This window comes from Desmodus rotundus, chromosome 4 (assembly GCF_022682495.2).
Source record: "Desmodus rotundus isolate HL8 chromosome 4, HLdesRot8A.1, whole genome shotgun sequence".
Lineage (NCBI taxonomy): Eukaryota > Metazoa > Chordata > Mammalia > Chiroptera > Phyllostomidae > Desmodus > Desmodus rotundus.
Window position 1 is genome coordinate 21,258,134 of NC_071390.1, and position 13,846 is coordinate 21,271,979.

At 45.1% G+C, this 13,846-nt stretch overlaps 1 protein-coding gene across 3 annotated transcripts in view; it reads left to right on the plus strand.

The window, feature by feature from the left end:
• The first annotated feature begins 325 nt into the window (after positions 1-325).
• The window catches only part of FBXW4 (F-box and WD repeat domain containing 4), an 80,772-nt gene continuing 67,251 nt past the window's right edge, over positions 326-13,846 (plus strand). Inside the window, exon 1 of one of the 3 annotated variants that reach the window (XM_053923408.2) lies at positions 326-1,175. In XM_053923408.2, coding sequence (XP_053779383.1) covers positions 472-1,175 — 704 coding nt within the window. In that variant the 5' untranslated portion in view covers positions 326-471. The remainder of the gene's footprint in view (positions 1,176-13,846) is intronic. The other 2 variants (XM_053923409.1, XR_008426764.2) reach the window with 2 other exon arrangements.

Here is a 13,846-nt window from a genome sequence, read left to right on the forward strand (position 1 = left end):
ATGACGGTTCATACCCGGTGCGAGAACCCGGGTATGCCACCTTAAAGAGGGATGCAGTTTGTGGGGTGCTGGTATGTGGCTTGCGGAAAGGAGGCGTCACCCGCAGAAGAGGAGGGCGCTCAAGCCAGCGGAGTGGGTGCTTCTTGAGGGCAGGAGCTCCAACTAGCTGCTTCTCGAAGGCGGAAGCTGCTTTCCGTGCCGCCTGCGGCCAGCTCTCAGCGGGCCTCACGTGCTAGACGAGTGAATGCATGTGCTCGCCCCAAGCGCTGCAGGAGGTCCAGGGATGCGGGACGGAGGTCCGCTCTCCCGCCAGAACCCCGAAGCCGCTCCGCGGCCACGGATGTGAGGGGCGGGCCCAGGTCTCGGCCCGCTCCGCCCCATGTGACCCGGTCCGACTGGGTGTCGCCTCCTCCCGGGGCGACGGCGGCCGCTCCGGCTCGCCTGAGTGTCGGGCCGGCCCTGCGGCCGCTCATGAGCAGCCAGGGCCGCCTGGGACCCCCCGGGAACGGCGGGCCGGGCGAGGACGAGAGCGGGGAGGCGAGGAAACTGCAGGAAGGGAGGGTCGCGAGGAGGAAGCGAAGGAAGGGGAAGGGAAGAGCAGGAGCGAGGCAAGGCGGAAGAGGAAGCGGGGCGGAAGGGAAGCCCGAGCTGCAACCGGCAAAGGAGGCAGCGGGGCCGGGAGCCGAGGCGGGAGCGCGGGCAGGCCCGGGGCGGGAAGGAGAGGGAGGCGGAAGCGTGGAGGAAGGGGCGAGAAGGATCGTCAGGGGAGATGAGGGCAGCGCAGAGGCAGGGAAGGAGGCCGAAGGAGGAGACGGTGGCCACGGGCAATGGAGGGCTAGGACTGGGCGGCGGGAGGAGGCGAGGCCGGGCAGAGCCCCGGAAGGAGAGGGTGAGGCGCGGGGCCGCGCCGCGGGCGCACGGGCGGCCGTGGCGGCGGAGGCCGAAGAGGAGGCGGCGGCCCGGGAGCCGGCGGGCCGCCCAGCCGCGGGGCCCGCGCTCTGGCGCCTGCCGGAGGAGCTGCTGCTGCTCATCTGTTCCTACCTGGACATTCGCGCCCTCGGCCGCCTGGCCCAGGTGTGCCGCTGGCTGCGGCGCTTCACCGGCTGCGACCTGCTCTGGCGCCGGATAGCGCGGGCCTCGCTCAACTCCGGCTTCACGCGGCTCGGCACCGACCTGTAAGCGCCCGCTCGCCCGCCCGCTCCGCGCCCCGGGCCGGCCCGCGTCCCTGGAAAGGGCGGGGCGCCGCGGCCTGGCCGGCCTGGGGCCGTGTCGCGCCCGCAGTGCGACCCCCGCCCGAGCACCCTTCTCTTCTCCGAGGTCCCCATCCCAGGAAGCCTCCCAAGAGCATCCCTCAGTGTGCACTCTCCCCGTGGGCGGCTCCTCACAGTTAGCCATCTTAAGCACTCCCTTCAGCTTTTAATCGTGTCTTTTCTCAGACCTTGACTCGCCGAGCGCCTCAGGCCCAGAGAGCCCGCTGGTCTGTGGCTTTGGAGGCCTCCTCTGGGCCGGGTCGAGGACTCAGGTTCACTGTGTTGTCTGTTTGAACGTTTTGTGGACCTTCAGCCGTTCACCCTCTGCTAACGGTTGTTGGGCTTCAGAGCTCAGATCTAGTGGAATGTGGAGAAAAAAGGAGGCCCTTGGTCCAAGCGTCACCTCTAGTCTCTGGGTACAGGCTGAACGACGCACAGAAGGGTGCCTGCTCGCGGAAGGAGGTTGGGTTCGGGTTAGGCTGTATGGAAGGGCATGGTACTGCAATTTGGCTTGTTCTTAGCAACTTTTTGAATCACTTAAAGCTGTTAAATAAAAGGGGAAAAGATGTATGGAATTGGAGGAGAAAAAGCTTTCAGATTGCACTCAACTCCATCCAGTTTGGGTTTAAAAAAAAAAAAGTAGTTCCAATATAGTATAACAACATTAAAGAAAGTCGTTTGAAAACATAAAGAGGTGTAATGCCACCACCCCTAGACACCAATTGATTTTAAAAATTACTTTTCAGTCTCACGCTTCTTAGTTGCTATCTTAACTGATCCTAACAGAATAGGTACATAATTAACGTTTGTGGGCTGTACCATAATGAGGTTAAATGTTTATGTTATATCCAGCTTTTTGCTACTACGGATAACAATGAAATGAGTAATTTAATCATTTTATTGAAATATAAGTCACATACCATCTAATACATCTCTTTTTGAATTAGTTACTTAGGATAAATTCTCAAGATTGGCATTACTGGGTCAAAGGTTATGGTTTGTAAAGGTATACCAAGTCACTGTGGCACCAGCAATGAATGTGAAAATTTTTTAAATCTTTGCTATATTGGGGCATATAATGCTATCTCAAAATTTTGTTATTTTGTATTTCTTTTTACCACTGATCAGGGTAAATGTTTTCCCATATGTGTGTTTCACCTGTGAGATTGTCTTTTCTTAGTCTTTGCCCATTTATTATTGAGGTCTTGATGTTTTTCTTGTAAATTTGGAATCCTTGAGGGTTATAGGTATTAGGCTATAGTTATTAGGCTATAATTTGTCCTGTTTGATACAAGTATTTTTCCCCAGTTCTTTTTAGTTTACTGTTTTTAACCTGTAGAAGTTTTACACTTTTAAATACAGGGTGAGCAAAAGTAGGTTTACAGTTGTATGGAAAAATGATACGATAATTAATAAATAATAATACCAGAATAAACTGTTTGTGTTGTCTACTCACAACTGTAAACCTACGTTTGTCCACCCTATATATCAGAATCTGTCAGTCTTTTGTGATTTTATTTTTTCCCCCAAATGTGAGAAATTTATAACTCCTCCATAGGCCTGGAAAATCTTCTCCTTGAATAGCTACTGGTTTTCTTATTTTTTGATTTCTTAGAATAGTTAACGCTTTAAACAATATCACTTATATGTGCAAAGGGTGAGTTCAACTCTTATTTTCTAAATGGCTACCTGGTTATCACTATACATTTTGTTAAATAACTCCTGTCTTTCCCTTTGTTTTAGAAAGCTTATTTTGTCCCTTACTAATGAACTCTATTTTGTTCCACCGATACAGTTTTCCATTTCCATACTATTTTAAATACTGTTCGTTTTTGATAGGGTCTAATATCTGTTAGGGTTAGGTGATCCTTGTTGGATTTGTGTGTGTGTGTTGTGTGTGTGTGTGTGTGTGTGTGTCTGTGAGAGACAGAGAGAGAGAGACAGAGAGAGACATCTCTACTTCCACTCAACCACCCAAGCAAGAAAAAATTCTGTGCCTTTTCAAGTTTTTGTGGTTTTCATTATAGAGTTCCCACACACCTGTTGTTTTACTTATTCCTAAATATGTTATACATTTTGTTTTTATTATGAATGTAATCTTTTTTTAGTATGTTTTCCAGTTGGTTATTATTGATATACAAGACTAATTTTTTATAAATTTTGAACTTGATCATTTTGTTTAACTTTGATTAATTCTAGTACAGTTTTGTTGTCAGTGACAACGATTCTCTGGGATTTTGGGCGGTTGTAATCTTGTTACCTTTATTTCTTAGAACAAAAACTTTCAGAGAACACGCCAGTTGACTTATAAGAGAAGTTGGCTAAAAGACTGGAATCCAAGCCAGCCAATGCATAGTTTGGCTTTCTCTCTCTCCTTATAGAGGTTGAATGGTTGAGTGAAAGAATTGATGTTTATTTTTCTTTTCTTTTTAAGTGCTCTAAAAGAGAGCTAATGGGAATGAGTGTGTGTTCTATAGGCAATAATAACAGTAAAATAAAAATGAGTTTACATGTATAGTATACTCATTTATAGTGCTTTGAGACTGCAAAGTGACATGGCTTTATTATTTATTTGCCACGTGTGTTTTGATTTTTTTGCCTGTGTCCTAGGATGAGGAATGTCTAAACTTCTAGGGAAGTTGTTTTATCACAGCACTTGATAAAGAGCAAGGTCACTGTTTGTGTTTTCTGAGTTGAGGGGAGAAGTTATGTGGGTTAGAGCAGGTGGAGATGTGCTTACCAGTGTGGTCTCTTTCTGGACAGCTGCAGAGATGTGATAAGCCACCAAGAGAGGTGGCTGTCAACCCTGGAGGGAGATGGCATGCACCCCATTCCTCTTACAGCATGAGGGTGCCAGGGCCCAAACTTCAGTGAGCGGATGGCTGCTTGGGTAGTGGCAGGGGTGCAGTTCATTCCCTGGGCTAATTAACTGCAGACTGGACAGTGGGATAAGCTTTTGTAAGTACAACACAAAACTCCATGTTATCAGAAGCCACGCAGCTTCACTGCCCCAGAGCTTTATCCCCTATAAAGAATGGCTGCTTGTCCCGTAACACGTCCCGTAAAACGAGCCTTAAATGTGTAAGTGCTAGCAGAGTGTCCAGCACATAGTAGGCACTCAATACATTGTAAATGGAACTTATTAATTGCTTGGCTTCTCCTCTGGTCGGTCTGCATATAGCAAACGTAGAGGTGGTTTGACTTGGAGATGCTGCCTGAGGATAGGAGGTGAGGGAAAACACACACCCTGCTTGGTTTCTCTCACCTGCCTGAATGTTTTCGGAAACTTGACAGCAGAACCTGTGAGCTTAGGGTCTGCACTCCCTGCCGAAGAGCCTCTTGATTCTCAGAAACACAAACCGCTACGGTTTACTGACCTTCCGGCCCAGGGCAAGGCCCATTCAGTTTGGCTGTTCCTAACTGATCATAGCTTTGTTGAGTAAGATGAACTGCTTTGGTTCCTTGTGATTTGTTAATGGTCTTATACTTGTGCTTGAAGGCATTTTGGCCACTTTAAAACCACAAACAAATAATTTGCTTCCCTTTAGGCCTCTTGCTCAAACAGTGAACACTGGTAGATATCCTGAGGGTTTTTTTTTTTTTTTTTTAAAGCAGACACAGAGACAGTTTGAGTCAGTCATCTGGTTTGAAATCAGTTTTGTTTGAAGGTTTTATAAAGCCTGGGAGAATGGAAATATCTGTGATATAAAAATCAAGGAAATGTTTCATATAGCAACCTTTTAAGTTTTCCCTAGAGTATGGGGAAAACTAACCTAGTTCAGCCTTCAAAGGCAAAACAGTGAAATTTGACTCCGGCAGTTTGTAAGGGAGGCTGCATGCAGGCAGTTAGTATGATAGGCGGAAGAACGGAGGTGCTATCTGCAAATACCCTGAGACCGAAAATTAACAAGAGCAGAGAATGCAGTGAGAAAAGTCTGTGTTTTAAAACATTACTTCTGCCAGTCTTATGTTAAAGAAAGCTTACTTAATCCTCTTCCTTCCAAATTAAGTCCTACATGTTTTCAAACTTGAATTTTATTTTAAATATCCTTTGAGCAATACCCAGGTGCCCTTGCGTTTGCCTGTGGTAGATTTGCCTAGAGCTCACAGTAGGTGTTTGGGGAGTAAGGCGCTGAGGTGTTTGCCCTGGCATGTACATTCATTCCTCAGACGGGGTCTTGTGGGCTGGGAGCACTTTGAGGCTGGGGAGCGGGGGGTATCTATTTCAGTGATGATTAACGTCCAGAGTGGTGAGATGGACACAGATAAGCAAACTGTGTTTGTTTGTTTTAAAATGATTGCACCTAAGAGCATTTTTTTGGCCCAGCAAGCATAAAGTTTCCTTTCCTGGCCCTGAACGGGGAAGGCATCGCTGACTGGTTACATCTGAGGTCTAAAACAGTGATTTTCAGAGAACAGTGATCAGCTTAAAGTGGCTTTGGCTTTCCCCTTCACCTTTCTGCCTTGCTAGGGAGGAGAGTCACTTACTTGTTCCTCAGTGCATTGCTAGGTTTCGTGTGTGGATCTTATTTATCTTCATTTTGGAAAGGCTTTATTTTTAATGGTTCTGTGAGTTAATAAAAGCCGAGTTCAGTTTACATGCTTAAAATAAATAAAACAATACACCTGTGGGAGCAGGACGTGGTCTCGTGCAGCGAGTACCTCCCAATGCAAACCGGGAGCGTGGAAGAGGCCTTTTCCTCCAGGACCTCGAGAACAGAGACGCTGCTTGTATACTTCCCAGTCGTGTGACGTTTGAAGGGTAGGAGAGGCATTCGCGAGCTTTCAAGGCAGAAACGTGGAGAAACCCGAAGCCCTCCCAGTCTGCAAGATGAGCAGTTCGTACAGGGAAGAGATCTCTGACAGTGTTTCCGTACGCCATACTTTCCACGGTCTGTCTGATACCTTCCCCTGAGGTAGAAATTGTGTTGGAGCTGCTGGAATCAAACCGATAGTGAGGTTACTGGGGAAACATACAGATTAAAAAAAAACCCAAACTATTTTTGAGTGTTTGACATGGAAAAGAATTACCTTTGTATGCCAACTTAACCTTCACTCTGGGTTGACTCTGGCATTGGATTAGTTTCTGGTCCAGACTTATAACCACGGGGCAGGGAGAAGTTCAGGCAGACTCTTCTTGAGGCAGGCTCTAGTAAATTTTGAAAATTTAAGGTGAGCTAAACTGTTTGAAAAGATGAGAAAGTTGAGTTTTGAATTTTCAGTGAAAATTGGCATACTCCCCACTTCGAGTCTTAGAAACCAATTTTTGCTAAGCTCCAGAATTTACCTCAGGTGTGTGGACCAAATCCAAAGCTTTGCTTTATTCTCCCTACTCAGCAGTTTTGCTCAGGAATGACCAGGATTCAGATGGAACTTCAGTTGTAATTCACAGGAGCTAGATGGTTGGGCTAATTAGGAATCCATTTATGAATCCTGAACCATGTATATGCTTGAGCTGCATCTAAAACCGACTTTGAGACTGTCTGGGGGAGAATTTATCTCTTGTCAGAGGCTTGCCGCCTTGTCTCAGCTTTGAGTCCGTTCTTCATCGTATCCAAACTGTCCACACGGCCCTCCCTGGAAGTCTGGGCCACCCAATGGGCCCCCGTGCCTGCCCCTCTTTAGCCCGCAATTAATTGCCAGTACATTCTTTCTTCTTCGCCTTCTTTTTGGTATTTGACATGAGCTCAAATTGCTGAGAAAGGTGACAACTGTGAAATGAAGACAGGGCTTGGAGACACCTTAAAAAATACATGCAAAGGCCACTAAATGACAAGAGCAGACTGCCAGGCTCTTTCAAAACATCACCACGTCTGTTGACTTTCCATTCCTTGTCCGCAGCACAAAATTGGAGGTCAAAGAATCATAGGACTTAGAGATGGAAAAGACATTTGAGGTCAACCAGTTCAGCCCTCCACCTTCCCCTGCCCCTGATTCCAAATCATTCCTTACATTATATTTTCTCTCCCAGCTCTTGTACAGTTTTCACGGTCTTCACTCAACCCCGGCTGTCACCTTTGGGGAATGATGCTGGAGGCTCTGTCCAGTTTCTCCTCAGCAAAGAGAGATATTGCTTCTGCCCCCAGTTGACATTTGTGAACTTCTTTGTTGGTGGTCTCAGCTGAGAGGCTGAAGGCTAACTGGAAGTCTCTCTGCTGCCTGGTGATGGGGCTTTTCTGGACAGAAAAGTGCATTTGGTGATGATGTTGGGAACCAGGAAAAGGGCTAGGGTGCAGTGTGGCCGTAGCTGACTTTGTTCCGAGACTTTTGTTTTTCAAGACTCTTGACCTGAAAAGAGGGTGTGTGTGTGTGTCTGTCTGTCTGTCTATAGGAGGTATTGGGGAGGTGGATGGAGGTAAGGAAATTACACTGAATAGGAGTTTGATAAAGAACCCTACCTTGCAAATGAGTAGCTTGAACAAACAAACAAACACTAGTTTGGTGAAGTAGTAGAGGATCGTTTCAAGAAAACATGTCAGGGAAGAAAGAGAGTGGCAGCTTACTGTGTAGAAGTTTCATCTTATAGTGAAGTTGAGAACAGATGGGCTGGGGGCGAGTATTTTGGACTAGGGTACACTGTTGCTTTGGGGGATCTCCCGTTGGTTTAAGTGGTAGAGAAAGAAGTCCTATGTTTACTGGCTGCATGGTTTGGCAGGGAGAATGGTCATTTTTAGAGGCAGCTTTGGAAGGTTACCCCCACTCCCCCTCTTGTTCAGCAGCTGTTGGGAGCAGTCCGAAGGGGGTATTATATTTCTTCTGGTAACTCTGCCAAGAATGAGAGGAAATCCACAATCTGTGGGCTTTTTGGGGGGAGGGAGAGTGGGGATGGTGGGGTGGCAGGTGATGGGACAGGGAAATTAAATTGTTTTATAGTAAATATGTTGAGATACTTTTCCTGGAAAGCTGTTTCCCTGAAAGGAATGATGTTTCCCCTGCTGACTAGATCTGTAATGGGCTCTTCTAGGACTTCATTTTCTTTCTTCCCTGTAGCTCCCATGTTTCGTTGAATTTTCCTTTAGAAAGCCCACATTGAAAAGGTGAGTCAGGATTCACATACAGGTGGTATGCATGCTTACCAGGCCCTCCTCTAGGAGTGATTAACCAACGGAGAACCTCTCATTCATCACTTGTCTTGGCTGCAGTTTGACTTCATCATAATGCCTAGGAAGTGGAGACGTGATGCTTTCTGGGTGGCGCCTGGTTCCTGTTCTCGCCATCCCTTCATCCAGGCTGGAAGGGCACCAAGGATTTTGAAACTCGGCCACCAGGGCTGAGAATCTGCGTTGGTGATTAATATGGAATACAGTTACAAGATTAAAAACTATGGAATAACCCTGAGGGGCAGAGTAGTGTATTCCTCACATTTCGGACGGGGAGCCCAGGGGAAAGTCATTCTGAAGGTATGAGAACAAAGTCCACTTCTGAGTCTGTTAGATGCCGGTTCACACCTCAGTTCTCAAAAAACAGTGGCATCTTTCTTGCTGTTGTCTGTTCTCAGGAAGTGCTAGGTCAGTCTTGTACTGTGGGATTTTTGAAAAACCGATTCTGTGACCCAGCGAGTGTGGGAAGTGCTGTGCTGCACACCCCTCTCTTGGGGACTCACCGTGCCCGTTGGTAAACTAAAGGCACCGAGTCGTCCCGTGATAGAGAGACCCATGTAATTCTGTTGCATCCAGCACTGCACAAAATGTTTTGATGATAAAATTCTTTTTTTCACTGCTTAACATTTCTTGACATCTTGCAGAACATGCACACTGGTCAAGTGCCCTGCAAATACAGGACTTGACCAACAACTGGAGGAAATGAATGTGAACGTGAACGTGACCGTAAATCCTAAGCTCACCCAAGGAATCAGGGTTGTGCCCAGTTCTTCTAAAACTGCTTTGACCAGCTTTGACATGTGGGTGCCACATGAAGATACTTTACTGGCTCAGATTCCTTCCCTGGAGCTTCTCTAGCATAGGAATTTGGAAGCCTTGGTTGAATTCCTGAAAATGTACTGTATTATACTTTTTTAGGAAGGGCCTTTGGAGCTTGAAGGTAGTGGTTTCCAGGCTCCTGAAAACCTACAGACATTTTTGAAAGTGTGACTTGCTAAAGGGAGAACTGTACTTTTGAACGCTGGTTTAAGCTGTGTCTATCAAAATACCTCTTATCCTAGGACCATGGTTCCCACTTTTTGTGTCTTTTTTATTTTTTAAAGCAAGTTTCAGAAAGTTGAAAAGCTTGTCTGCTTACTTGTTTACCGTCTAGTATGTTTGTGTTTGAGTAGACTATTACCGCCCTGACCTTGTTCTCTTATAACCTACTTTGAGATAAAGTTTATATCTATTCCAGTCTTCCTCTTACTTTGCAGCAACTGTGTTGTGAGTCACACTGAGGCTCAGTGGTGTGTCTGACAGAAAGCTTTATAAAACTGTGGCTCTTTAGTTGAATGGAAATAAATTCTGTAAATTGTTTAAAATGTGATGGCATACTTATTCAGGGTTCCCGTTATACCACTGGTTGAGATCCACTTTTAGAAGTACTAAGAGGCTGAAGACTTGCTCCTGGGGAATTTTTGACTGTATAGGACAGACAAGACATACTGCTGTGAAAGGCTAACGAGCCTAGGTTTATGATAGGTTCAGTCTGCGGGTTTGCACGAGAAGGCAAGGAATGTTTGGAGGAATCAGGGAAGTATAGGTTTAAGCTGGATCTTGGAAGAATGGGTGAATTTGACTAGTGTCCTGAAGAGGGAAGGAGGCATTTGTCAAGGACAGTGGTAGGCTGGTGCTGGCATTGTAGGAGAAGGTATGGGTATAGTTATACATGCAGAGGAGATAGATTTGGCTGGAGCTCAATTGCATAGTGTGGAGCCATGGGAGGTGAGGCTGAATGAATACGGTGAGTTGTCATGTGGAGGGCTTTCGAAGGAAATGTGGGTCTTGCTCCATGCTGCCGTTGTGCGTGGTTCTGCCTTCCTGCTGACATGTTCCCTACAGTCTTACTTCACCCTGCATATTGGTGTTATTCCCTGTTCCCTGGCCGAAAGGGTAAGCAATTTAACACAATATAATGATTTTTCATTGATTTTTTTTTTGAACCTTAATTATGGACCTCTGCTGCTGAGGGCCACTGGAGGATTTAGTATAATGCCAAGTATAAACGAAAAGATAGAAGTTTCTTGTCGTAGGCTATTTAAATGCTTGTTCTAAAGCCAAATTCTTAGTTTTAGTAAAAGAGCTAGTGGGTACAGGCATTCTGAGGGGAAATCTGCTTTCTGGGGAGCAAGCAGATTAAAGAAATCAAGAGACAGTATTAATTTAAAATTCCAAGTCCCCAGGCATCATTTTGCATTGCCCTATTCCCTCTCCTTAGCCCAGTGCCCCTTGAGACGGCCTTGATTGTCACTTGTGGACAGATTCCCTCCTTTTCTGAATTTCCAAGTCAGCAGGAAGTTATGCTTACTGTAATCATGCCAATCACGCAGGTAGGCAGCTTGGGTGGCATCAGGGGTAACCAAACTACAAGATGAAGCAGGGAGGGACATTGATTTGTGACCCAGGAGTTTGCTGATCTTAGGGACTGTGCAGGTTTAAGACCTCTGTGTTATATCCACACCTCCCCTTCCCTCGCCCCCCCAGCCATTTTTCTTCTGACTAGGTTTATTTATTTGCTTTTGGTTTGGGGTGTGGTGAGGAGAGGTGAAATGAAAGGGGACTCTAGATAACTGCCTAGATTAATTTCTGTCCCTCTGGACTGACTTGTTGCCAAGGTTTTAAGGAGCCCGATAGCTTACTGAGGGTGCACGTTGTATTGTTTTTGTTTAAAATAGGTCATGTGCCCAGGAATGCAGTCAAACTGTAATGGGGACTAAGTGCCGGAAAGCTGAGAAGGTGGGGGCCCAAGTGGAAAAATGAGCCTGAGGCAAGAGAAGGAAGGCTGGGAAAATGGAAGTTCCAGTAGGCCCACAGGCCAGGTTAGGGATCCCTCCATGCCTTAACAGCCGTGCAAGAGGTTTATTTTCAGGGCACCAGTCCTTTTTGGAGGGAGTACCCCCACTTTACACCAGTAACCATGGTGGAGAAACAGTCAACCAGAGAGCATTTCAAGGGTTGGGAACAAGGGTCCTTATTGAATTCCCAGGGGCGCCTGCTCCTGTCTTCTTAGTCACTTCTGTTGCCTTGTTTTACTGACCCCTGTTGACTAGGCCGTGACAGGTCCCCACAGGGAAGGAGGGATGCCTGCTTTCAGAGAAGGAAGATTTTTTTTATTCCTTCTGATTTTTCAGGTCCTGAAGCCAACAAGGATATGTTTATGATTTGTCTACCATCTAGGAAACCACCAGAGATGATTGAACCAACAAAAGGGATAAAAAAGCCTAGTTGTTAAGTTGCTTTTAACAAAGTGGTACACTTCTCAAGTGAAAGCCAAATGGAACAGCTTTAAAGAGCTGGAATTTGATGTGAAGGACCAGACCCCGTATTTCGATAATGGTGTTCATCGTGGGAGAGGGGCCTGCACCTGCTCTTTGGTAGCCGCTTCTAAAGTTCAACTTTGAAAGTTTCTTGCTGCTGTGATCAGGCCCTCAGGGAAGTGCTTTGACCCTTAGTAAAGTGTCACTAAATTGCAGTTAAGTGACCAGGGAGATGAGAGAAGTGTTGTCCTTATCCCAATTCAGGAAATATATTGATTCTTTCCCCCTTGTTTCAATTTTGGTTTCATCTCCACCTACGAACTTAGACAGAACTGAAGAGGAGAGGTTAGCTACAGACAATCTCTTCTTTTGTATCTGGGAGGGATATGCAAATAAGATTTCACAGGGAGTCTAATCTCTTTCATTAAAAGTGCAGTTCTTTGGGCCTTCCTGTTGATTGTCTTTTACTGTCCTCAGCTCTCTGTCTAGCGGTAGTACAGGGCGCTTACTAGTAATGTGAAACCAGGGGCCATATTCACCCAATGGACAAATTCAGTAAATTTATTTTAGCTTTAACATGCGTACACCCAAATCCTAATCCTTCAACCTGAAGGGGACTAAGTTTGACAGGAGAAGTACAGTTTCTTCTAGTTATAATTGAGTTAGAAGAAAAATTATTGAGTTAGCTTTAAAGATGACACCATTAATGGATATTAATCACTATGTATATTTATGTAATAATAATTAACCATTTTATAGAGATTTATAACACTGTACCTTTAGTTGTCATCTCTAAAACACCACAGTTGTGTGAAATACTATCCTCATTTCATAGGTGAAGAAATTGACAATTAGAAAAGTTGAATAACCAGGTTTGGATCCCAGTTTCCTAAGTCTGCATTCTGTGCTTTCCCCATAACTTCATTTAATCCACAGTTTGGATGTAAATTGAAAGACCTAACTCTCCATAATTATGTGATATATTTTAAAAAATTGCTCACTTTCTAAACTACCATCTACTTACCTCTCTGTTATTTATGGAGACATAATTTTGTGTAGGCTCCTCACCTTCATTTTATAAATTTGGCTTATTTAAAGTTTTTTTATCCTCACCCGAGGGCAGTTTTTCATTGCTTTTTTTAGAGAGAGGGAGTCGGGGAGGAAGGGAGAGAAACATTGATGCAAGAGAGAAACATCGATTGGTTGCCTTCTGTACTGTATGTGTCTGCACCGGGGATTTTACCCATCAGGACCAGGGACGGAACCCTCAACCCAGCCATGCACCCTGACTAGGAATCGAACCCGCAACCCTTCGATTACAGGATGATGCTCCAACCAACTGAGCCACACAGGCCTGGGCTAATTTGACTTAGTTTTAAAATTCTATTCCTTGCTATAGTCATTTCTAAAATATTTTGCAGTCCTCACATTTATCATTTCTAGTGGCAATATATTCTTGTGCATTAGTACACCATTCTCCCCCGTGACAGACATTTGGACTATTGCCAGATTTTAGCTCTAATATATAGCTGCAACTGTAAATATCTTTATAAAAAATATATTTTTCTTTTGAATTATTTCTTTGTGATAGAGCACCCAGAGTGGGAATGCTGGGTCAGAAGCTGTCATTTAACAACTTTTCTCAACAGAATTCTTTTCTGAAAGGCTGTTCCAGCATGCTGCTAGCAGTGTATAACTAAACCCAAACCCTTCTATCAAACCAAAGCTAGATTGGATTTTCCATTTAATAGATGTGAGGCGGTACTTCAATAATTGTTTCAGTGTGTATGTCTGTAAACTGTTGTGGGGCGTTCCCCCTGTGTTTTATCATGTGAGCACTGGGGGCCTGTTCTCGTCTGCCGTTGGATGTGGGTGACAGGACATTGCAGTCTGGGTGTGTTATCCTGGTAGATTTTCATCAGTCCCCGAAAACTTTTAAGTGTGAAACTTGTACCTATGGTATGTATTGTTCATTTTCCCCACTTTGTTGGGGAAATTTCAACCTCTTTCTTTTTTTAATGCCATATTTAACATTTAAATACTTTAAACTCTTTTAGTTAAAGAGGCTATTTTAAATTCATTCTTTCATTTTGGGGGAGTTTATTATATTGTGCTATGAGATGATAATCTAAATCAGTTTCTTCTTCATGGATAGCCTGTGGTTCCAGCACGGTTTGTCGTCTTTTCTCTGTTAGGT